Source organism: Blennius ocellaris, assembly GCF_963422515.1.
Source record: "Blennius ocellaris genome assembly, chromosome: 1".
Classification (NCBI taxonomy): Eukaryota; Metazoa; Chordata; class Actinopteri; order Blenniiformes; family Blenniidae; genus Blennius; species Blennius ocellaris.
The window spans coordinates 12,918,536-12,945,232 of record NC_137650.1 but is presented as its reverse complement, the minus strand read 5'-3'; the positions used below and the strand labels follow the sequence as shown (position 1 = coordinate 12,945,232).

At 40.2% G+C, this 26,697-nt stretch overlaps 1 protein-coding gene across 1 annotated transcript in view; it reads left to right on the top strand.

Annotated features, from left to right (window-relative positions):
- Positions 1-6,606: 6,606 nt before the first annotated feature.
- ntrk3b (neurotrophic tyrosine kinase, receptor, type 3b) overlaps positions 6,607-26,697 on the top strand; it is a gene marked incomplete at both ends in the record, with an annotated part of 279,095 nt that continues 259,004 nt past the window's right edge. The window contains one exon of the mRNA XM_080500842.1: positions 6,607-6,848. Coding sequence (XP_080356968.1) covers positions 6,607-6,848 — 242 coding nt within the window. The remainder of the gene's footprint in view (positions 6,849-26,697) is intronic.

Sequence of the window (26,697 nt, the reverse complement as noted above, 5' to 3'; positions counted from 1 at the left end):
TTAGCAGGGTCACAATAAATGTACGATTAATATTTTATATAGAATCAACTTCAAGAATAAAGTAAAAATGAGAAAAAGAAACATTTCAGTGACCTCACACCAAGTCCAGCTTGGTTTCACTGTTTGCTATTATGTTTCAAGGTAAAAGCGGCTTTTCACATTGTTCCAACTCAGCCTGAAGCTTTTTCCATGTCCTGCCTCCTTTTTCCAACCTTCACACACTTCCCTTTCCTAAGATTTAGTATCCAGGAAGTACATTTGTTGCCAGTAAAACTCAATAATATCTCAAACTGTTGAAACGGGTTTTTTTAGGATCTTTCCTGATCTAATTGTAGTTTTTTTAAGCTTTTTTTTTTCTTTTTCTTTTTTGAGACATCCTCACACGTCTCACGCTCACCACTTTGTCTTCACTCAGCCGTTTGCATGCAGTCAAATCATTATTTTTTGGTTAACTGAGGTTATCTAATTACTGAAAGCACGGGTGAGTCTTGAATATATTTGATTTTGTTTGAGGAGATAATTTAGATCATCGTTTGTGCCAGTGATTGTGATTGAGGTGTCTTTTGACTGAAATTACAGCTAACTCAACCCTGATGACATGAGTGTCTTTGGTGTCTTTCTTCCGATTGCAAATTAAATAGAACTACACAAATAGATGCACTCTTTTCAGAGGAGCTGAACCTACAGTAATCAGGAAAATAAGTCAAATCTACACATGAAAACTTTCGGTTTGTGTTTTAGTGGTGGCAATATTGTGTTTATTTAAGAAAAATAAACACTTTTTCACGTTTTTTGTTGCATTTGTGTTACTAATGAATAAAAGAAATAAAACAGTCAAGGCCTTGCTGTTGCACTGAATATCAGCATATCTTTAATAATTAATTATCATAAAAATGTAATTATCTACTACTGAATCACAGTCATGACAATATTTAATGCAACAGCAGAGCCTTGAGTGTACTATTACTTGAATTGTTGGTCAAAGTACTCACATGAATGTGGACACATTGTTAAATATTCTGTTCATATTCTGAGTTCTTAAATATCCAGAGGAGCGCTGAATCGCCAGTTAACTGAATAGGATGGTAGATTACATAAATCTCGATGATGATGCTTAAACAACCACAGTCTGCGTTAAATATTCACTTTTAGACTATGATATCGCTGTGCATTTCCAAATAAATACAGATTTAGGAAGAAAACAATTCAATTTGATGTCATCTAGTCTCAAAGCTGCCTTGATAATTACATTTGCGCGTTAAAGTACTTACATCCAGACTCCCACTGAAGCGCAGGTTTCCTTCTTGTCGGAAGATGGAGACGAACAAACAGAGGCTGGATATCTTCAAAACCATTCGCAGCGTCAAAATAGTGACACAGTTTTTCAAGACACACATTCGTAAGTGGCTCTAATTTAGGATTGCAGTTAATGCCGGTGGAGCAGTGTACGTTGCAACAATGATTTCCTTAAAAAGTGAAATGGTTTAGATCACTGGTGTCAAACTTCAGGCCTGTGGGACCAAACTGGCCTGCAAGAGGCTCTAATCCGGCCAAACAAATTGTAAAAACTGTTTAAACATTTAGAAAAAAAAAAAAACTCTTAAGGGTAGCAGAGACAACACACCACTGAGACCCTTGCTGAGATGTCTGTGGTGCCACCATGAAAGCAATGCTGTTAGGGTAAAAACATGCATAATAAAGCAGCTATAAGAGAGGATTTCTGGACATTTGAGTAGATTCTAGTCATTTTTGGAATTAATTGTATGTTTTTATGAAAATATTGACATTTTCACCACACGTACTCTTTGCCAGAAAAAAACACTTTAAAGTTTAAGTTCCAAGGTTACTGTAGTCTGGTCTTCATGTGGCGCCTGACCTGCAATGTGCTTTGATTAGATAGCTTTGAGGCTCTATTAAAGCTCATAGCCTAGCCTTGTGCTGGAACAAACTATAAGGCTAAGTCGGGACAAACATGGACCGCATTGATCAAAAGGCCCATTAAAGAGGTCAACTCAACAAATGTTTCCTTTGCAAAGCGACCCCAAAGGTTAACAACATCACGACCATTAAGAGGAGAAGTTAATAACATTGATTATCTCATTACAATGGAAAGAAGTTGGATCCTCGGCCAGTTGCTCCCAGTTGTTTTCCCTGTGATGCCCCGCAGAGTCCGTCTGCAGACCCTTTTTCGCTTCTCTGTTAACATTACCGTTCGTGGTTCAAAGTGACTTTATTAGTGCCTGTATGGTGGATTACATATTTACAGTTCACACAGACATTTAAAACACATGCAGGACAGTAAAAACAGCACAGGGCACAGACACTGACAGGTACTCGCTGGCTCAAAGAACAGGATTATGAGCGAAATAAATAAAAGAACTGCTAAAATGTCAATATGGAAACCTGTAAAAAGCAGGCTACCAAAGGACAAAAAGATTGTAGGGGGGGGTTTTGCTGTTGGTTTCTTTGACATCGAGCTGTGACTACTTGAGAGCAGGCAAAGCTTCCAGCCCTCATTTAAAAAGGTCTAAGCAGAAAAATTGGCCATTGTATGGTAAAGCCCATAAAGATAGTTGACAAAATGGATTTTGGTGCCCCACTGCAGGTCTTTAGGGGGTTTTACAGTGCAAAGGGGTTTGTACCTTACAGGGATCCAAGATAGGTGAATCATGTCAAGACTTTCAAATCAGTAGAAGAGGGTGACCTGAGCAGATTGAACCAAGACAGGAGCTACTGCACAACAAACTGCATTAAAGGTTCAAGATTGCTGTGAAAAAACAACAACAGTGCATTGCATCTCGCCGGGGCCGACAGACAGAGGCTCCCCTGACCCCGTTAACTCCTGGCAATGTTTCACAATCCCAGGATTTGGAATTGTGTTTGGCTGGTTGTCTTCTCAGAGCCTGTGTTCCCACCTTCTGTCCCCTGCTCAATTGTTCTGCTGTTATTCTTGTTATTTGGATCATGTTTTCTGTTATGTTTGCACACCAAGTTTCTGTGAGCTTCATGTTCTTCATCCACATAAGTTTCCAGGTAGCTTCTGCATCCTCAGTACACTTACCCATTTCTGGTACCCCCCCCCCCCCCCCCCGGTGCACATGTAGTCATTTTCTCTGCCCTTGTGTTTATTAGCCCCTGCCCTGATTGCTTATATAATTATATCTGTCCTTGTCACGGTGTTATGCCATTAGTTTTTTTCATTGGATCCATGGAAGAAATTGTCAGTGTTGTTGACCTGTGAACCACCCAGATGGATTATGGGATACTCCATCTATGTGGACACCACCCTGACCACATTTTGTGTAACAGATTACACAATAATATTTAAGTGATGTTAAGTGTTTTAAGTTAATATAAAATAAATTATTTAAAAATTATCTTTAAACATTTAACAACATCACTTAAATATTCTTGTGTAATCTGTTACACAAAAAGTTTTGAGTTCCGTGAGCTTGTTCGGGTTTACAGTGTATTATTACTTTTACAGGTGTTACTGCGTAAGCCCTGCAGCTCTTACTCTTGAAGTGTGTTGTTATACCAATAATTGAATAATTCTTTAAGGGTTTCAGAAGGAAAGGATTCAAGCCTCCCACTCCAACAAATCCAGCCTACTTCACAGTGTGTTGCAAAAAGATGGCTGTAAATATAATACCACAAAGAGAGTGCACAGATTTTTACTTGCAATTAAAAAGGAATATTAGCATCAAACAGCAGCTTGTGAGAGACCTTATTTATTTACTTATTTAAAATTAGCATGAGCCTCGAAAAGAATCATGTGAAACTGTGCAGTGGGCTACTGCAGGCTGTGTATGCATCCTCTTTAGGTCCAACATGCAATATATTTATGGAAAAAAACATGCAAAACAATCAGAACTACAATGAAATATATCTAGTAAGGCTAAAAAAAAAAAACGAAAAAAAAAAAACGAAAATGAATGCAAATGTTAATACAAATACAATCTCATGATTTGAGAATGAGTGCCTATAAAAAAGGAAAAGAAAATGCCATCAAAGTAATAATTTCTGCAAAATATAACAGGTACAAATAAAGTTGTACAAATGTGCATTTTAATTCAAAACTACTCAAATTAAATATAAAAAAAAAAGAGACAAATTCAGGTGAAAATTAAAACTGTGGAGTGGAAAGGTTAAAAATATTTTCCCTATAAATCATGTTTAATACCTGTCTGAGCCTTCTCACATTAATGATTATTCGTTGACTGGGTCATACTCTTATTATGGAAGCTTATAACGATTTACTCAGGACCCTCAAAGTAGCAATGTGCCCTTAAGCCCTTGATCTTGACTCTGCCAAGCAAGAAAATGAAGAGCAGCAAGTGCAAACACAAGGAGCTGATGTTTGGCAGCAACTACCTAAAAAGGAAAAGAAAAAAAAAACCTTGAAAAACCAAATTGGTATCACTTAAATTTTACATTGGTGCAGATTTCAGACCCTGGAGATGTTTGTTCGGGATCCCTCCAGCTGAAAGTAGAAAGGTCTTTTGAGTTCACCTAAAGTCTCAGTGAAGTAGTTCAGCTTGAATAATGAATGTTTGCATATTCATAGGTTGTGAATTTTTCAGGAAGGGAGCAGGCGTGGATGTTGGTTAAACCAGGTAATTGAGGCAGTTTTAAAGGGAAACGTATTTTACAAATTACCAGCCTATCATTATTTGTTTTTTTGTTGTTGTTTTTTTATTTAATCTTGCCTTTGACTCTTGTTTTCATCTCCAATATTCAATCCCGATAACTATCATCAAAACTCTGCATCATAATTTTGGAACATTGATCCGACTGCAGGATGCTTTAACAAATCTTGCAGACTAATACCTTGATTGTGCTTTCATGTTCAGCAGGATGGACTGCCATAAGTTCAGATCCATCAGACAGCTGCAGCTTGTTCAGAGAGCTGCTTCCTCAGTCCTGACCAACACTAACAAAGTGGAGCACATTACAGCAGTCCTCAAATCGCTGCACTGGCTTATTGTGCATGAAAAATAGACTTTAAAATGTTGTTAGTGGTCTATAAAGCACCAAATCATCTCAGGCCTCAACACATTATGTGGCTCCTCGAACCCTGAGATCATTTGGAAGAGTTCAGCTCACTATTACCTCGATCAAAACTAAACAAGATGAAGCAGCTTCTGGTTCCTTTGCTCCGAACCTGTGTAACCAAGTTCCAGAGCATCTGAGGTCAGTTCATTTAACTCACAACTCAACCTTTTCACAACATGTGGGTGGCAGATAGAGCACAAAACGATGCACTAGTCATACATAAAATGAAGTCATATTAGATATCGCGTTAAAGAAGAACCTTGGTTTTGATAATATATAAGCCTTTTTTGTTTTACATCCTCAACCAAATTAATTAAAAAGTACTCAAATCTATTCGGCATAATTTTATCAATTCCCTCGTCATATTTTGGATGTCACACAAACTAAAACAAAAAAAAAAGACAACAGTTTTTTGTTTTCAAGCTGTTTCAATGAGTTATAGCAATAATGCTTACTGAAGCTCAACATGTATGATCACCTGTGGCTATTAATTTTTACATTTGACTATTTTTGCATTTGCCCAATGACTATTCATCCATTCATCTTCTCTTCATTCGAATTTAGGGTCAGAGTAGTTGACTTCAGTAGACTGTTGGTGATGTGTGTGTGTGTATACGTGTGCGTTTTGCCAGTACATACTAACCTTTACTGTTAATGTTAATCTGGTTACGAACCAGCAAGTGTGTGATGAAATAAAATCTCTCGTAGAAAAAATATTTTTGCTTTTAAAATGCATTTTCTTACGAATTAACAACTTTTGTTTCTGTGTGATCTCAAACATATGTAGTTTCTTTAGTGTTTTATTAACAAGTTGTAGATGAGCTTGGTTTGCCAAACATAATTTTCCAGCTATAATGAACCATATGGGTACGTGGCACTGAGACGTGGGGTAATAATTTTTTCTTTCTTTCTGAACACACTATTTTTCCCTTCCTCTCTGCGGTGTTGCAGTGCACGGCCCCTGTGTGCAGTGTTGCTGTAATCACACTTGAGTGCATGCAGTTTCTGCAGGTGTCCGTATGACTGGGGCCGGTAGGAGGGACTTGATGCTCCAACTTCTTCTCATTCGGTGTCTGCGCTCTTCAGCCAGTCGTCCCGGTCCCGATCGGAGAGAGGCGACGACATCAGCGGCGGCAGCAGCGGCGGCGGCGGCGGCGTTACCGGGGAACACCATGCATCACACCAGACGACTGGAAGCTCCTATTCTTTCGCTTTCTCCGTTTTAATTTGCGTTTTATTTTTAATTTAATTTAAATTTTTCGTTGTGTCTTTTTCTTTTTTTTTTCCTCCTTTGCCCCCCCCCCTCCTCCTCCTCCTCCTCCTTTTCACCCAATCTCTGACGCGCAAGGACACTACAGCATCCATCCACGGCAGAAACGCTCACATAGAGCATCCTCTGTACAGACGCACCAGCCAGCCAGCCATCCTCCTCCTTCCTTCCTTCCTTCCTCCCACTCTCCTCTCCGTTCTGCTCTAACCCAGAGGACATCGGGACCCTCTTCTTTATTATTTTTTTTTAATCCCCCCTTTTTCTCTGCTTCGCCTGGAGACATGGATCTATGGTTTCATTCGATCCGGATTTGCTGGTGGAGGGTTTTGTTTCTAATGAGTATTTTCCAGGACTATCTGAGCTCCATGCTGGACTGCCCGCCGACCTGCAGCTGCTCTCAAACAGAGATCTATTGCAATAAGTCCGACAACGGCAGGTTTTTCCCTTTACTCGTCCTGCAAGACACTGGGAGCAATGGGTCCAGCGTTGACATAGCGGAGTTATTCAAAAACATCAGCTCTATGTAAGTAGATGCGGGTCGTGCCGTGCGTTTTTTTTTTTTTTTTTTTTAACCATTCATTGATCTCTGTGTGTTGCTTCCTTTGTCACCGATCTGACTTATTGGGTGATGTTTGGATTTATTCCCATACTTTTCCCACTTCCCATCTCTTAAGTGGGCTTTGACGACAACACCGTCATGAATGGGAGCTTTTGCGTGGACGCCAATTGCGCTCTTTTCTCCCTCCCGTGCGCAATCAGACATAAAACCATGCGCAGCCTTGCAAACAAACTACTTGATCGTGAACCACAAGCATGTGAATGTGGGATTGTATCCACCCTCCTCCTCTTCCTCACCCTTTCCATCCCCCCCCCCCCCCCCCCCATTTTCCCCCTCCTGTGTGTACCAATAAAGTTGCTCCTCCGCAGCGGTACCGCAGGCCCAGCGCGGCCAAATGGCAGAGAGGATGTTGCGGAGAGAGAGAGAGAGAGAGAGAGAGAGAGAGAGAGAGAGAGAGAGAGAGAGAGAGAGAGAGAGAGCGAGAGAGAGAGCGCATCAACCATTCCTGCTCCATTCCCCTTCTAGCGTGCGGCAACTGTTTCCGACAGATTGTGTTAAATGAAACAGAAATAAATGGTGCAGGAGGGTCAACTAGTTACATCTTCAGCCCTGCGTCCTCTGAGATTGACGCGACCCGACAAACTTTATTATGTCCTGATGATGCGGGGGGAGATGGAGAGGAGGGAGGGAGGGAGGGAGGGAGGCAGTCGGAGCGTCACTTGTGGCTCCATACAGAATAGATGTATTGATGGCGATTTGTCTTTCATTATTACATGTTGAGGCTTTGCTTAAAACAGGCGCTATAATGACGGTGGACCATCCACCCGCCCAACCTCTCTCTCAGCCGCACACCCACACACCCCCAGAAGTACGTTTTCATTCTGCATCCTCCCAGCCTCTCTCTCTCTCTCTCTCTCTCTCTCTCTCTCTCTCTCTCTCTCTCTCTCTCTCTCTCTCTCTCTCTCTGGCATCGATCTTCCCTGCCAACATCAAAGCTTTCTTTCTTGAAAAGACAGGGGAGGGAAAAGACGAGAAAGAAAAGAAAGAAGGAAAAAGGAAGGGGAAAAAAAGCTCAGCTCGGGCCTTAAAAATAAGACCTCTGGTGTCGATGAGGCTGATTTACATAGAAAGTAAACATCTCCCCATTTACGCACTGGAATTCCCCGCACTGCCTCCCCCTGCGTCGTGTTACCTCAGAGGTCTCTTCCCTCCCATCACTTCTTTTTTCTCGTCTTGGTGTCAGGTTTGCCATTTTATCCATTTGAAGCTCACACACATCAACTTATTTTGTGCCACGGTTCATCGCTCCTCTGTGCCACTAGAGGGTAGCCTGGCTCTCCTCTAAATATATATATGTTCTGGGAATGGACGCATTTTACGTGACTGCTCGTTCGTTGAACATTTTAAGAGTCTTTTCACTCAAATGGTGATGTAGCATCAGTGCCAGTTTGAAGCTCGGAGATATTAAAAGCAGAGGATGGAGGGGGTCAGAGGCCACGGACTGCTTTTTCAGTGATTAGTAAGACCTGAGGGTAACTTGAGGATAAAGATTTCCTCTTTTCAAACCTGCTTCCTCTCATTCCCTGGGATCTGCAGCCTCCGTGGGTTCCGGTACGGAATAAGAAGAACAACATCTCCAAATGTAGTTTGCAATAAGCACAAAGTCACAAATTGATTGCCTTTTTCTTTTTTTGCCTTTGAGAAATCCTAATGCAACTGACCCAAGACTAATTGTGCATTTCATGGCCCCCGGCCAGCAGGCTGCTGGTTTTTTTTTTTTTCTTCTATCCCCCCCTTTTCCTCTTTGCTGCTCAGCATGGACGACAACCTCCATGCAGCCAGCCAGCAGCCCCAGCCAGCAGCTCAATGACAGCTCATCACAAAGCCTACCGCCCAATGTCACGTCAGCTCACACACCACATCCGTCTATACATTCGAAGCACATTTTATTACCAATAGCGAATAGTTGCATCAGCTTTACAAACCAGAAAAATACCAACATCTAAAGCCCCACCTTAGTTTCATATAAAACAATGTGAATACAGTCAAGCATCAACTAAAGCTGCCTCTGACAGCAGGGTGGCTTGTCCTCAACATTGGTAGAAAAAGAACAAACAAACATACAAATACTGTTGCTTGATTGCACATGTAATTTGAACAGTGTGTATGCAAAGAGCAGATATTACACTTTAATTTGAGAGAAGACCGTTGAAAGAGTCTTTTCAGGGAGATTTTTTTTGTATGATGTGAATTTCAGAGCAATGCCTGATTACTGCTCCAAAGCACATACTCGATAAGATGTAGAGAAATAATTTGACTTCTGACGATTGTGACAAACAAATATCACTTTAAAATTGATCATCATGAGTTTGATTGTGTTTCAACTTACAGCCGTTATAGATTTGATACAGAATTTAAACAACAACGGAAATTAGTGAATGCTTGTTTGCTCCTGGAAACATGTTTTAAGCTATTTAGTGGCTAAAATAAAGGCAGGTGACATTCATTTCGTTAAAATTAATCTTTGCAAAGCAGCTTCTTCATTGTGGTTTGTTTTGTGTTGAATTATTTCTAAACTCTCAACTGGCACCTGTGATGTACATATGGGGAGACATAACTGACAACATTTTTGCGATGTATTAGCTTTGATGTTAAAATGGAGTCTGGTGTTTGCAACCGCTTATTCATGTTTACAGAACAGAGGTTGATGTTTGCATGAGGTGGGACACTTTGGCATAGCTGTGATAACATGCAATCTTTTTAAATTGAAACTCACATTTTTAACTACAAGTCTTTTATGAATTTGGAAACGGCTCAACTAAAAGAACTGAATATAATGAAAGTTCATTGTTTTGTCAGTTATTTCTCTGCTCATCATGTTTGAAACATTTGTCATGATTTGGCCTTCAGTTGAAGTTAAAATTATTCACAAATTAACTCAGACAAGTCTGACTTATTTCAGTTTATGTATCAAATCTAGGTCGATGAAGTTTGTGTTAGAAGTATGAACTTTTCAATTGCATTGTAGTGTTTTTTGTAAACACCTGTATATCACTTTTTTGTGGACATTTTGCTGACAAATATTACAGTGAAGTAGCTCTCAAAACAATATTATAGTGAAAAATTAAAGTGTAAATTCTGATTCCAGGGTCTGGTAGATATAAGATTTGTGAAAGTGTTAATAAAACAGTGTTTCTCACTTTGAAGGTTGATAAAGTCATTTTAGTGTTTAGATAGAGTATATTTTATCAACAAAGTAGTAATGATGAATATGGTAACTTAATTTATATGTGTGGTTTGCAGGCATTCACCTAAAAGCATCTCGGCAAACATGTTTAAAAAAAACAAAACAAAAGAGACAATGTATTATATATCCAGTGGATGGGCTCTTTACAAACAATTATAGCTTGAGCAGCCAGGGACTGAGGCAGTATTTTTACCGTACAAATAGTTCCTGCTCTTTTGCTTTTTGGAAGACAGTTCATGCATTAAGCTAACAAGAAGTCGAGAGAAATACATGAGCCATTTATGGAGATCGAAAAACCAGGGTGTGTGCTCCAAGCAGAGGAGCAGTGAGGAGGAGGAGGAGGAGGAAGTGGAGGAAGTGGAGGTGGAGGGGGCGGGGGAATCAGCGAGCCAAAGAAAAAAAGCCAAGTCCAGATAATAGTTCCCAGTTTTCTCACATTAGAGATGCATCACAAGCGGCATCACTGCTTGAAGTGGATAAGATAAGGCCGGTGTAAAACTTGAGGCGGTTGATGGGGGGTGGAGGTGGGTGGAGGCCAGCTGAAGGATTTGACAGGTGTGTGTGTGTGTGTGTGGGTGTGTGTGTGCGTGTGTGCGTGTGTCTGAGCGCAGGTGCGTTTGTTTTCAGAATCCAATCAGCTTTTCCACCTCTGCAGATGACGTTTGGCCTCATTTTGTTCCGTTTCTTCCTCTTTTCTTTATTTGTGTGTGTGTGTGTGTGTGTGTGTGTGTGTGTGTGTGTGTGTGTGTGTGTGTGTGTGTGTGTGTGTGTGTGCGTGTGTGCGTTGCTGGGAGCCTTTTTTTCTTTTGCCAGGAGAGGCTGAAGTATGGGGCCAATCTGTTCAGTCACTACTGTGCCCTCAGCTGCTAAACACGGCCCAACATGTACTTAGAGAAAAATCACCTCTTCAGGCTCCCCATCTCCTATGCTCTCTCTCTCTGATCCTTCCTTTCAACAATCCATCCGTGCAGCCGCTGACTGTCATTACTGGGAACGTGGCGAGGTGTTGAACTATACACCCATTTCTCGGCAGACATTTTGACTCCTCATTGCAGAAGGGGGGAAAAAAACACCAAAGATGAATAAAGGCTGCGTGTCATTTTGGGAAAGGTGCACAGTGACTCACTGAGACATGTGTCAGCTAATGGTTTTCAACTCCCCCTGTACCTGTTTTGTTTCTGCTATGGCATGTCAAAATGTGTGCTCTAATTATGTGATAAGAGTCAACATAGAACTGTGCTGTAATTCCTTTTGATGCCACAACAACAACAGGGTTGTGTAATTTAGTATCCTTACACTATACTATATATTCTATGCAGTCACAAACATTTCATTAACATATGAAACTACATAAAGACTAATGGTCTTTATCTAATCTAGAGACTAATGTCTTTAGTCCTTCCTGGAGTGGGATTTGTTTGTGCTCACAAGATAAAAACGCATCATCTTTCAGGACTTTTCAAAACATGCTGCAGTGCATATAAATCTATTCATAAACCTGGATGGAATTGCAGTAAGTAAAGAAGTGTGGATTTTTGTATTTTTTTTGCACAGACATTTACACAAGGCCATTTTATTATATTAGGACTAAACTAGGACTGAACTAACTGTAAGTGAAAAACTAACTGTAAGTGACAAATATGAAAGGATGATGGATCAATAGGTGGATGGCATCTTCACTTTCATATTTTTGGGGCAGCACTTTGTAAATCTACCGTGAGTGTCCGCAGATAAAATTGTTGCACTTATGCACATTGAAATGTGATTATTGTGCTTTCATAATGAGGAACAGAGAAGTGGGAATGTTCCAGCTTCTGCTTGCGGAACGTTTAATAGTTCAAAGTGCCCTGAGATGGAGCTTTGAGGCCACCACATTTTTTCTGTCATCATGAACACAAGGTGCCACTGTCTGGGAGACATGGGATGAGATATACACTCCATTTAGACTTTATGTCCTCCCTCCACTTTATACAATATTTGGTAGAAAACCTCTCCCTCTACATAGAAGCTACTTCAGCAGCAGAATGGATGAAACACTGCAAAACCTTTACCTCAGACCAGGTCGTAAGTTTAGGTTAAAATTCAGCTTTTTCTGTGTGTTTTAGCATAAAACACATCATCCACAGCAGTTTCATAGTGAATAAATGTGATTTGTAACTTTGGCTTTACAAGAATCATCTCATTCTTGTGTTGGCCTTTACTGTTTGAGTAAATTTGGTTCATCATGTTTCCAAACTGTTTCCTGTTGCAGGTCATTTTCTGAGTTCCTCGCTGCAGGAACCCTCCATTATTCAAACAGCAACTGGCGGGAATAAGTGACATAAAGTCTCTGAAAAGACTCTACATAAATCCAACAGTTTGTCAAACTCATATTCATACATTCCATTGCAAGTCACTTGAATCGTAAGTTGTTTTATCACAAGAATACGCTAGAAAAAAAGGTTAAACTCCAACTGCTTTTATTGGGAGAATTCAGTCTGTGAGTTATTTGTAGCTTCAGAAATGTGACTATTAGAGGCAAGATGTCCTCATGGAGTAATCTGTTTCAGTGATGGATGTAACAAATCCTTTGTTTTAGTGGAGCAGGAGACTTTTACAGCACCCCTGGTTAAATTTCTAAGATTTCACAAGAAGCTTTAAAGATCCAGGATACAGAAAATGTGTTTTATTCTTTTTAATTTTTTTTTGTAAAAGATTGGCACCCATCCGAAGCTGATACATCCACTTCTGTCTTGCGATGCCCTTCAGATGCAAATATTTTAATGTGTGAAAACATGTAAATGTGAGGAATCCAACGTCCTCTATTTGTCTTTGGAATGAGGAGCCATTTCCAGAGAGTAAAAAAATATGGCGGCTTCAGCTTCTTTAATGTCACTGCTTTCTTCAATCAAAGCGATTTATCTGCATTGTAAACTTGCCATCTGTTTATGTGCAAACAAAAAGTCCCTCCTTCCTAAATGCTTTGCTGTTTATCTACTTCACCAAATGTGGCTTGAAGTTTATCACTAAATATCTTTAAAATTGTCATCTCAAATCCCCCCCAAATTAAAAAATAATAAAAAAATAAAACATGTCTTACAGCCCATGACTTTGGCTTTTCCTTTAAAATAACATCATAATGTTACATTTAACTTGATTAATCTTTAATTTGGTCTATCGGAAGGAGGTGAGACCACCGCTGTCTTTCTATTTCTGCACCAACGTTGACTTCAAACTTCCACAAGCTTCTCCTTCAAAACTGCTTAGATTTTTAAAACAGCCCAGCTCCACTTCAATCTATTGATCTTTGGACATCTTCAAGTCCATGTTTGTATGATACCAGCTTGCAGACGCTGCCAAAGAAACCTGTTTCCTACAGGAATGTTTCCAAGGTCCGCTGAGGTGCATCGTGTGGGCTGCCAGTGTCCCCCCGGTTCAGACGCTGAGCATTACTGCATTACATAAACTCAGCACTCTCTCTTTCTCTTTTAACTCCTGTGCAGCCCACATACTGCGTGTGTGTGTGTGTGTGCGTGTGTAGCCAGTTGCAACTCCAGACCCTCACATGTAATGTAGAAGTCTTGCGTAAGGTCTCTGAATGGGAACTTTCAGAGAATTTCACAGAAATTGTAGCCAGAAGTGGAGCAGCTGAGGGTTTGGAGTAGCTGTCGAAGCAACAATAGAAAAGAAAAGGAAAAAAAAAAATCTGACACACAATTTAGGTCACATAATTTCAAGAGGGCACTCCAGACATTTTAGACAATATATTTCCATTGTGACTAAGGGCTCGCAGGGAGAATGGGGGTCATTTATTACATGAAAGCATTTTAGATTCTGGTATAAAAGTCAAGAAATGCTGCATTGTCCACAAACTGCTGGCCCGTGGGCCACTTCATGCTTGCATTCATCCTACTGGGAGGCCAAGATTAGATGTCAACAATGTACTTTGTTCCAACAAGCTTCGGACTTTCTCTCAAGCCGTGGACAGCATCCCCAGTGGCAGAGGAAGGGAATTGAAAAACAGCCAGCCATATCATGGAAGAGAGAAGTTTGAGCTCCGACAGGTCCACCACAGATTCCCCCCTCTACAGCGCCGAGAAACAACAGAGAGCAGTTTCCCTGGAACCAGCGGTGGTTTTAGAAGCAAAGCGGCCAACGTGAGCGAAGGAGGAACAGGTTAGATCAGGAGGAAAATCTGCCTCATCTCTGAGGCCGAGATCCACGATGAAGGAATTTTATACACCATCGACACGGGAAAGCGCCTCTGTGAGCGGCCTATTCCAGCCCAAGAGGAGCCTTTTGAGTGCAACATCTTCAATGGGAGCCATAAAAAAGATGTGTGTGTGTGTGTGCCGCTCAAAGCCACCAGCTTGGTGCCTCAGGACCCTGCACTAGTTCAATCCTCTGTTGGCTCAATAAATGCAGCTGTATCCCCCATACATTCATACATTAATGCATTTTAACATACAAATTGTAATGCTATTTAAATGATGAACATCGATTCAAGGCTGACGAATGCAAAAAGAAGCTGCAGAAGAAGAAGAAAAAAAATCGTAGTCGCAAAAATAATGTTTTAAAAGCTGTTTGTACAAGCGAACAAATATCTATCATTTTCATTCTGTTAATCAAGCACAAGTGCTGTGACAAGATTGCCAACTGTTTTCGTTTTTTAAACTTCATTGAAATTCATCAATTAGATATTTAAGAAAGGGGAAATATGCTCACTGTTTGCGTCTTAGTATTATAATATAATATTTGAAATTAAAATCACACATTTTGAGAGATAACTGTGCTTGTGAAGTGAAGTGGCCCTCTAATGAGATGACAATATGACCCCCCCCCCCCAAGTTTTTTTAGTTTGTTGTTGTCCGGCTCTGCGTGTCCATGTATTGACGTGTCCTTGAGCAAGACGCTGAACTCAAAAGTTTCTGTTTGTGAACAGCTCACAGTGGCAGCTCTCACCAATAGCATGTATGATTATAAGTGTTTGACTGTGTAATTATGACTGAGGGTGTGAAACACTGCGGTAATGCAGTGAAACATGTGTGAAAGGTGGAGTCCATTTACTTCACTGCATTTTCTTTCATTTTTAAACTGAGGGCGGACTAGATTGATTGTCACTGCGCAATATTGTGTTTCAGTGTGGTTTAGCTGGGACTAATAGTTCTGTTAATACCTACAGCAGCTAACCAAACAAACTGGTCTTTAGATTGTGTGAGAAAACTAAAGTAGCTGCAGAAATCCTACACATTCAGAGGAAGAACATGCAAACGAATCCAGGGGGATTACTGCTGTAAAGCTTCTAAATAGTGTGGAAGATAGTTACAGAAGAGTAATCGTAAACGATTTGGTGTAACAGTGGTCACTGGTCTTTGGCAACAAAACTGTGGCACTAAAAAATGTCTGTCTTTTGAAACAGCTTTGACATCATACTACTTAAGAAAGAAAAGAAAAGCTTGACTTTATCATCTTACTTCGCTTAAAGTCCAGTTTCTTTCATTTGAAGTTTGTATATGACTCATTTATCGTCATCATCCTCAAATTGTTCTATTGCCTCTGAGCCAACATGTCACTTCCTTCTTTAAAAAAAAAAAAAAACGTTATCCTTGTCTTTGCTACAAGAGGGCTTGATATTCCCATACATGGGGCAGTTTTTTCAGATTTGAACAGTACACATATGTGATTAATTCTTTGCATGAGGCTCATCTTTGTGTTTTTATCACAAAGTTCGTTCCGTTTCCTCACAAGATTTCTATGTAACCCGCTGGCTGGTAATAATGCCTTTGTATTAATTGTATTGGTTTTAATTGTTTACATTAAACATCAGTTAAGAGATTTTATTGGCAGTATGAAGCTTTTAAAGGTAATTATGCAAGATTGAAGCCATGACTCTGCTGTACATTAGGTGGCGGTGTTGAGTCAGTTTAGTCTGTTGCCTGTTTTGACTTGTTGGCTTCTTGTGTTATGATCCAGATTGGGTCCGTGGCATCTTGCTGCTGATCATATATACTGCTGTGTAATAGCCAAACTTTGACTGTATAAACTTTTCCTCCAGCCACATTTTTAATGAGTCGGTCCACCATCTGGTGGTTGAAATATGTATTACAACATAAATGGGGCTGTCACAAATCGGAAAACTCACTGACTTTAGTCGATATACAAGCAAATCACAAGCAATGTCTTCACAATGACACAATAACAGTTTCCTTTTTCTGCACATTAATTTAAGTTATATTGTTTTTTTACATTCATTTAAAATTTAATTGAAACAATAGTAAAGTCAGTGAATAAAGCCAATTGTGTTTGATGTGTTTTTTTTTAAAACCCAAGCTCTACACCAAACTGTACATTAGTGTGCATTAAGTAATACTGTGCAGTTGAGTTAAAAGTCAAACTCTTTAATATGAGTGATGCAGGATATATTTATTTCATTATGTAACAGCTTTGCACCTGATAATGTAAGTGAAGGGTTTTGGTAATATGATTTTAGAATAGAAAAAAAAAACTGAGGAGAGACAGAGCAAGAAATCAAAAGCAATTTTTGGACATTTTCTGCCTTACTTGGTAATGGCACACTTGCTGCCTGAATGAATTGCAGATATTCAGGAAAATGATTTGGTTTCTATCGGTCTTTGGAAAATAACTGACAGCTTCCAGGGTTTCCCGGGTGCAGTGAGCTGGAACCCAGTCGGATGGTTTTGCGTCGCCTTCTAATAAGGGATGTCAGTCGAATGCACGGAGCGCTGTGCCCCCTCAAACACCTTCACTCCCACCGACGCAGTCCCACCTCATTGCTAATACATTTTTTTATTCCTCCGCCTCCTCTTCTTTATCCATTTCTTTGTGCTCAGTCCTCTCCGTTTTGAAGTTTGGATGTCTGGGCCTCTGATGCCCGGCGCACCTGCGTCAAGATTTATTTTTCATTTCATGTATTTCGCCTTGTGGTTTCCATACCGTGGATATTTTCTCTCTGTCTTCGGAGGTGACGTGTCTTTACACGCCCGCTGAGGCTTCTTTGTGTGATCTGAAAATTTGTTGTATTAGCCTCATTTCAAGGCACAAAAAAATGCTCAGCTTCACAGCGAGGAAAAGGCTGGAGCTTTGAGATTTACACCTCCAGTCAAGTAAACATCACTCTGTCAGCACACAGCACTGCTGCACTGAAGTGAGAAGTTCTTTTGTTTTTAAAAAAAAATTATATGCCTTGTAATTAAAATCTGCAATGAATAACATTTGAATATTTTGTAAATTGCCTTTCACTTGATGAAAAAAATAAATAAAGGCAGTTTATGAGTATGTATCAGTGCATTTCAAAACGTTTACATTGAGCAATATAACGGGAGGGATTTTCTTTCACACTGTTCATCGCAGCCATGCTGATTTTCAGTGTGTGTGATCTTTACATCACAATTACACTCATGTGATCTATTTTACTGACAGTAGCAGAAATACATAGTTTTATCATTTGTTTCATCTCTACCACCACGAATCATGCCAAACCACAAAGCGATTGTTGCTCAGCAACACAAACATTTTTTAATTCCTGCAAATGTTGTCAATAGCACACATTTTTATTATTGTAGTTTGCATCTCTTTGAATCAGTTTACATGTATTTACACATTACATGTTCAAGAAAAACTGCAAGAAAATCAGTGTTATAGAAATTCAAAGTGAGATGTTAGTGGTATGGGTAACAACTTACCCCAGTAAATGTTTGCATAGACGTTTTACATATGTTTTCAGAAGTAGCAACACTAGATAACTGTGTAAAAAAAACTGTAATTAAAAAAAATGAAAGGTTCACCTATTCAAAATAAACATCTTGTTCATTTCACCACTCTCACAGTCACATCTGCACACAGTTTCTCTCTGGAAACTAGAGATTCTAGAGAAAAATCCACGCATGGACACGGAGAACATGCAGACTTCGCATTGTGAGCCTGGGCATGAACTGTGAATATTCTGAGACCAAATGTCAACCACAACACCAAAATGTGGGTGTTGTAACACTAACAATAATGATACTATAACAAAATTATTACTTTGTGCTTCCTAATTCAAGACATTTTAAAAAGCCGTTCTGGTATTTTGGTATCCAGTTTTTATGAAGAACTCAGCTAGCGAGCAAAACTTGATCAAACGTTAAGCAGGTTATTGCCATAATATCCACTGACACTAACAGTAATAGGATGATAAGAACCTGATAGTCTCCCGGAAGATTAAAAAGTCGTCAGCAGTTTAAGGCCCCATTTACACAACAACCCACTGTTATTGCATTTTGTTATTGTCCATCGACTCTTTGATTTTTCCTTTAACTGGATTTAAATGTTTGTGAGGAGCAATAGCTTGAGGACTGAAGCTGTTGAACCTCTTTTAGGTTAACAACATTTCATCCAAGGGTATTTTCAAGGTATGTCATTTAGAATAACATACAAATGGGACATTATGCAGTTTTAGTCAATATCAAATACTCCTTACTTGAAACAGCATGAAATTTGCATTCATACACTAAGTTTCATACTGTTTTCTTGGACTGCATCAGTTTTTAGTCAGAACTTCATCAAATAAACTATTCAACAATAATCATCCCAGAACATAAACAATATGTGTATTGAGCACAATAGTTTGTAACTTATTTCAACTCCTGCTTCGGCGGTTATAGAGTTTCATATGTGTCACTCTGAAATCTATGGTTTTCGCTCAATATTCTTCTCAAAGTTGCAAAGGAATGGTTGGTATTTTGATTGAAGAGGTTGCAATCTGCCCACTCACTGACTAAAAATACTCCGACATTGTAAAACCAAAGGATGAAGTGGCAGCAGTGAAAGTACATTAGCTGCGGGAGACAGTAGAAGCAATAAGGAGGACATTTTGTTCGTGTGTCATCGGAGTCTCAGAGGAGAGCTGTTCAGACCCATTAATTAATTATTGACCTCTCTTCAGCTATGAGATGTCTCTGAGAATGAAGCCGATTGCTTCAGTGGGGGTGGGGTGGTGGTGAGGGAACTCAGGTTACCTCCATCATCTTCACAACTCTTGTCGTCTCATCATCACCGCTAATGTTGTTCAACCACCCAGGGTGGAGTCGCTAAAACACGCATCCTGCATCCTGCTAGTTGGTCCTCACTGTACCAACCCCCCCCCCCCCCCCCCCCCCCCCAACCCACCACCACCACCACCACCACCACCACCACCCATACCACCACCTCCGCATTGCCAGGCTCACCTCAGGCGGTGCACGACGGGCCGCTCTGTTATAAGCATATCATCAAGTTTGCATGAGCCTGTCTTTGCGGGAAAGTAGGTCACGGCTGCCATCTGAGAATTAGGAGGAGAGAGCTGTGCTTTTATTTTTTCTTCTTTTCTTCCGGGATCCTTTGTGCATGCATGCAGGGAAGCAGCGAGAAGTCCAGGGCCATGTGACTGACCAAGCCTCTCCCACGACCTCCATCCTCCACCACTTCTAACACCGCCATCTCCAGTCTTGCATCTGCAGGCAGCCCCTTTTTAAAAGATGCATGCTAATGAGGCATCTTTCCCCTCCATTTAACAATCAAAAGATGCATTGAGGATCGAAGGAAACACTGAAGACTCTGCTCTTTGCAGCCAGGATTAGAAAAACCCTTTAAAAGCCTGGAGCAGCATTCAAGGGGCTTTCTGTTGACATTCACATGAGCCTCGAGTTTATATACAGTAGATTATGAGTCAGTGTCACTCCTGTGTGCAACAGTTTATCACGTCCAATTTGGTGATCGAAGGAAACAGAAAAAAAAAAAACTAAATCACAAATCTGCCTCTTTAAAAAGCATTTTGTTCCACGGTTGTGCAAAAAACCCCAAAATAAGCCCAGTTGAAATGCTTTCCTTGTGCCATGCTAATCGATTTCCATCTATTCACATGCACTGCCTTCTCTTGCTTATTTTCATATTGTGAATGTTCTGTGTGTTTCCCACACTTACTTATCGTACTTATCACGTACCTGCCGCACTTTGATATCACTTGTGAACACAAGACGAGTCAGTCTTACGCCTAATCAGGTAACTGAGCTTTACTGAAGCTTTATTGCAGTTAATCATGCTTAAACATGGTATCTGCAGGCTTAACGTTACCACGCTGAAAGCAGCATTACAGCTAATTCCATCCTCTGTGTGATATTGATGGATGATTCATAGTGTGAGGCGTTTGTGCGATGGTGGTGGCTTGGAAACATTCTTCTATACTCTCCTCTCTCTGTGTTTCTCTCCACATGTCCATTCCTATCTCTTTCTCACACACACACACGCACGCACACACACACACACAGCATTAATTTCCTCTGAGATAACCTTCTCTCAGGTGAGGATGCAAGCTTGACCCTCACTGTGTCCATCACCATGTGTTGAATCCCACCGGACATCACTGCTGTTAGAAAAGGAAAATTTCCACACCCCTGCATTTTCCTGCATTCCCGCCAATTGAGCTCCCGCTTATTATTCATGTGGGATGTTTGGTGGTTTTTTTTTTTTTTTTTTTTTTTTAAAACATCAATCATCATGTATTATCAAGTAGGATGAGTCACCCCACTGTCCTCCATGTCAGCGATGACTGGCAGAGCTGTGTGAATAATGCAGCTGTCTCGGCGCTCGCTGAGCTTCAGCCATGTTGTTCTACATGGTGTGCATGTTGATAGGATGCTATTCACCACCATGCTAGCTCCTGTCTTGTGCAAAGCACAACGTTTCATCCGGGCACAGTTTTGCCTCAGAAACGGATTGTTCATCTTGGTACATAATTCATCCATCTGAAGTCATTTATTCTTTGCAGTTGTCTGCATCAAAGTGTCAGTTTGGAGCATCAGTGTGACCTCGGTTGCCTTCTGTTAGCTGTCCCTCGGAGGTTCTTCCAGCGCCGCACCGGACTGCACTTACAGCTGTTTAGGATGTTGTCAGGCGGGTTGAACTGCCGTTGTTGGTGTTTATTATTCCCATAGATATGCAGCAGCAAGGTTCAACTGCACTCACTGGAGCCAGAAAGTGAGATTTACCTCTGGTGCGGTCGTATTTTTAAAAGAATGAGGCAGGAAACAAAATATAAAGAAGGGAACAGTCAGTGTCTGTCGGACAATGGGATGAAGGACAGAGTGTGTTTCACATAACAAACCAAAAGGAGGCAATGTAATTAACAGCCCTTGGAGCTTTCAAATGACAACAGGATGAATGATGTTTATTGCTGTGGCACAGAGGGAATGATATAAATTTCAAGCAAAATAAACCAAAAACTGGGGTTATTTTGGTACATAATCCTAAAGTGATGGTCCTAAAAGCAGGGTCCAGGACCTCGTTGGGGATGTGCTCAACACAATAGGCTTTGTCTGTTCTGGGGTAGTTCAAATTAGACTTGCACGTGTCAAAGTGAAGTGAAATGAACACATTCTTGTGAATCGAGAACAAACCTGTAAAACTGCACATTGCTTATTGTTGAAGGATCCTTATTTTCAAGACTGTTTTGGCAAATCAGACACTGGATGTATTGACATGACACTTTGCTTGCCTATGCTGTAACTGCATTCATCTGATGCTAGATTTTATTTAAAAAAAAAGAAAAAGAAAAAACCCAATAGGATATGTTTTGTTTTAAAGCTTATATGCAAATGTTTCAAAATATACAGCACTGACAAGTGTAAACCAGCTGTCATGTCTATGAAAGTAATCTTGTCCAACTGAAATCATTTAATTAGACTGCCACCATGTGAAAACTGGTCTGAAAATGTTCAAGGCCACATTTTCTAGATAACTGACTTACAACGTGGAAAAATTTTCTTTCAGAACATGCAGTGAATTCCGCTTCGTGTTTGTCTGTCACGACAAACCAAAGCAGTGCAGTGGCTAGATAAGAGCATCCGTTTGTTTTCCATCTGTACAAACAAGTGAGATGTGTTCAAGGCAATATGTACGCCCGTGATTGGGTGGCAAACACTCGTAATGAATTAATGACTCCACAATCCCGGCTGTGAACTTTGCCCACCAACGTAATGAGCGTGGAGGACAAAATAAAGCACAGATGTACCTTCATATTTCCCACAATGCAGAGAGGTACAGACAGTGTGTCGGAGCCAAGCACTACAGCCACCGCAATTTATCGATTCCCTCGGCTGGTCTGATATCTGTATTTGCTACACCGTGTGGAGCGTTGGTGTGTATTGCACTACATCAAAATATTATAGAGCTGGCAGGCCACTCAGCCGTAGTCGCCAATTATTCTCAGTGAGCTGAGGACTTGGTGGCTGCGCAGGAGTCAGGAGCCCTGGGATGGCTGTTTTTTAAGACCTTGAGAGAGCTTTGTGGAGGCAGATGAGAACACATTAAAAGTAAATGGTCCACTGGGACTCATCCCCCCCACCCCACCCCCACCGGCTCCCTGTTGCTGCAATGACCTTGCTACTCCAATCAGACTATCACTCTCTTCCCATCTTCCCTCTCTGATTTAAAAACTCATTGTTTTAAGAAGTACCTGACATCAGCCTCACTTACGTATGGCCAAATCACATTCCCCCTTACATCTATCTCACTTCGTTTACTTCAGGTTTAGAAACTCAAAGCCCCCCCCCCCCCCCCTCCACCCCCCACCCCCTTTAACTTTCTTTTTTTTTATAAGCTAGTTGGTTTGCAGTTGCTCAGCAGATGAGCCCCCTGTAATACCACAAATAAGCAATAAATAAAAAAATGTCCAGTGAAAGAAATTAAATGTCACATCATTGCAAGTTACTTCATAAAGGGGCTTGTTTATCATTTATGCAACTTTCAGACAGAGATAGACACATTTCTTTCACTCCTTTATGAGCTAAACTGAACAAAACTTGCCAGTATTTGGAAGCTTTATGATTACCATCAACACTTTACATCTTAAATTTTACAGCATGAATCCTTCTGATCCTCCACTTTATTCAATTTAAAGTTGGGCATCCCTTATCCTGGAGCTGATCTTGGCTGAGTGTAGCTGAAGGCAGGATACAATCTTAGGAGAGGGTCACAATGCTATTAATGGTTATTTTACTGTATATTACATATATGAAATCATCTCGTGTTGTTTTCAACAAAAATTACAAACAGACCTATTGTTGTGGCTTGTACTTTTTATATATTATTATTTATTATTTTTGTTACAAATGTATTGCTTCTCGAGCTTTATTTCTTCTGGAAATATTTATCTCGTTTGCTGATTTGGTGAGGATGACTGCTTTTGCCTCTCTCCTCGATGGTTTTTTTTTTTTCCCCATTTCTCAAATACGTAACCTGAAAAAAGGAAAGATTAGAAGTTTCCCTTATGTTTCATTACACATGTATTAAGAAGCTACAAAAATTATTTGGTCACGGAACTGTGGCCCTGGAATTTTCCTTTTGGCATTTTGTTGTTTGCTTGATAATCTGGGAATTACATGAATACCATAAATAACAAAAGAAGATGAGTAAATTGAAAGAGAATGCATTGCTTTGTTGATGAGGCTGAGTGGATAAATTGTGGTTGTTTGCTGTTGTGACTCAGAGATTCCTTCAGGATGAAGAAGACTCTGAATGTCTTTAACATAATGATGTTTGTTGAAACTGTCAGGCTGGATTAGGTCTTTTTGTGGGATTATTATGGAAAAGGTACAGAGGACATGTCAGTTAATGCGTTTTGAATTTCACGTTGTGAAGTGGGGATCATCTGAGTACGATTGTAGGACAACTCGTCCACAAGACTGCAGCCCTGGTCAACTGGTCCACGGACAGCACCCTCAGCGGACAACTCATCCACGGATCCACAGATGAGATTTCAGAATTTTGGGTAGAAAATAAATCCTGTTCAATGTACTTTTACATCTTTTTTCTGATTGATATTTTACATATGTTTCATATATCCAGAACATGTCCATATATATTAGAATGGTATCATGTGTCTTTTTATTCTCGCAAAGAATGGTCTTCTTTGTGCACATGACACATCACTCAAAGCCGTCTATGAAGTGGCATTTTAACATTTGTTTTCAGAAATAAATTTCTGAAAACCATATTTCTGAAGACCGCATCTGAGTTTGTGTTTGTGTCAAATATACTTTATATCTTGTGTTTTTGTGTCAATAAAATTAATAGTCCTTCCAAATGTGTCAAATATTCTTTGAAATCCAATCCTTCAAATCCATAATGCTGAAAAAAAATAGTTGCGGACGAGTTGTCCGGAATTGTGTGGACAAGTTGTCCACCAACTCTCCCTTTTATCACATTAAGTTGTCATTTTCAGCTGAGAGCAGGGTTTTCTACTCCTTTTTACATTATAATGCATTATATTCAAAGGCTATTGGGATCCATAAAACTCTTTCAGTTATATCTGGTAAGTCTTTACATATATTCTGCAGCTGCCGTGGCTGATCACTTTTATGGATAGTTTTTTGAAGTGCAGACATATATTTCACAAGATGTTATGAATCATCACGTTTCTTCGCCGTCATAAACACAGTTCATGTAATATATACCAATATCTCTCAAGCTGCAGTGGATATAATCTCACTCATATCACACATGCACACAAACAGTAATTGTGTCTAAAAAGGGAGAAGGGTTATTTTGCATTAAAACATATGTATTTTATAATTTGCATTCATTTATATCAGAGTCCAAAACTGGTGGCCTTTGACTTGATGTTTCGTTACTTATTTAATTCAGTGTTATTCCCTCAGATATGAAAATAAAAAGTTATTGTACAAAAAAGAAGACGCAAGCTACAAAATACAAAAATATGAGAAGCAGTAATAGAACCATAATATGTTGTTTTGGTGATGAAAATGAAGTGAATTTGAGTATAAGTTCTAAACGTCTAAGAATAATTGAAAATACCACTTTTTATTATAATTTGTCCTAAAAAATGAGAGGAAAATAGTCATATTAATACAAGGCATTGTCCTGACGGACAGATTTTTGTTGGCGCAAATCCCACTTGAGTTGTAGAAGAAATATAATTTCTCCACGATGGCTACCAAGCGGTCATCATGTCACGTTTTCGACATTCATTGCCATCGTTTTAATTTCTCTCTCAAACACTGAAATAGTGGTCATCACACGGAGCACAATTTGGAATCCTTAATTCAATAACGGACAGACTTTCTGACACACTCTGACCTCACGCAGCCTTAATCAGGACACGGGAGATTTCAGCAAATTTCATCATCCCGTATTTTATGCACTTCATGAGACACCGAGGTTGGAGTATAATTTATTAATAACGCGAGGTCCCCACATTATACGAGTCAATGTCAGCGGAGTCACCGGGGCTCAACAACAACAAACCAGGAGTGCATGCATTAGCAGGCGCAGGGACTCGCCGGGGAGTCGCACTAATTCAGAGCTTTCGTCAAAGTGTTGTCTCCAGGAGGAAAAACTGCTGCCTCCGCTTTGATGAGACGTTGATGGAGGAACTGGGCGGCCCGTCAGTCAGGAGAGGTGACGCGCTGCGGCAGCTGTCTACATTTGACACTGTGAACTGGAGAGGCTTCGTTTTTCCAGAGGAAGCCATCACCTGTCAAGCATCACTAATGTGTTTATTGTTACTGGAGAGATCAGCTTGTTCCCCTCCGGTTATTTCACAGAGACGCACTCCGAGTGTCAAGTGTTGAGCAGATCTGTGTGAGGCTGAAGAACGCTGTGTTCATCCCGCTTTCCGTATTTCTGATTTATGGCCGAACTCAATTATGAAATGAGTCCTCCTCGTCTTCTTCCTGCAAGGGAGGAGGACACCCTGACGTGGAGACACACAAAATGGCTGCCATGTCATTCGCAGTTATCTTCTGTTTCATGGTTCAAACCTTTCCTTCGTTTTTTACAGTGTTTGTCGTCATGTCATGGGATCTTTGCCCGAATTCTGTCTGTTTACATTAGTTTCTTTACAGCTATTTTAGTGCTTGTTCTGCATGTAACATTTTGTGTCTCATTCGTGATTGTTCTTTTTTGTAGATGAGGATAAAATTATATTTCCACTCACAATGTTTTAATCTTCATCATAACTGTATTAAAGATGAGACATAAATGTCATTTATGATATTTACTCCCTTTTGTAGTCCAATTGTGTCATATTTTTTCTTTTTTTCGTTTACTCACGTCATTTTGAGTCTGAGTCTATCTGAGTTTAACTTAATACTTTTGTATTACATACTGTATTGTTGCATCTTGCCTTTTTTGTTTGTTTGCAAATATTCATCAGATTTTTTTTTTCTGAATCTTTGCAATTTTCAGTTTGTCAATTTTCCAAATATTTCTTTAATTCATTTTTCATGCTATTGAGGTGGTTGTGCTTATCTCGGTTTGGTGGATTGCATCTGTTCTGTGACTTCCCAACAGGAAACATTGAAACAGTGACTTCAGACCCAGGCTTTGGACCAGGGGTCCACTCACACCTTGGGCCCCTTCGTTTGTGCCAAGAAAGCCTGTTTATTCATCCATCCATGTGGCTCCCGCCTGGTATGTTAGGGTGCAGTTGTAAAACATGCAGAGGGAGATGACAGCTGACTGCCAAGCCTTTATGTCTGGAGCGAGACTGATGAAACGTGTCCTCAGGTTACCTCGTCTGCCTGCTCGGAT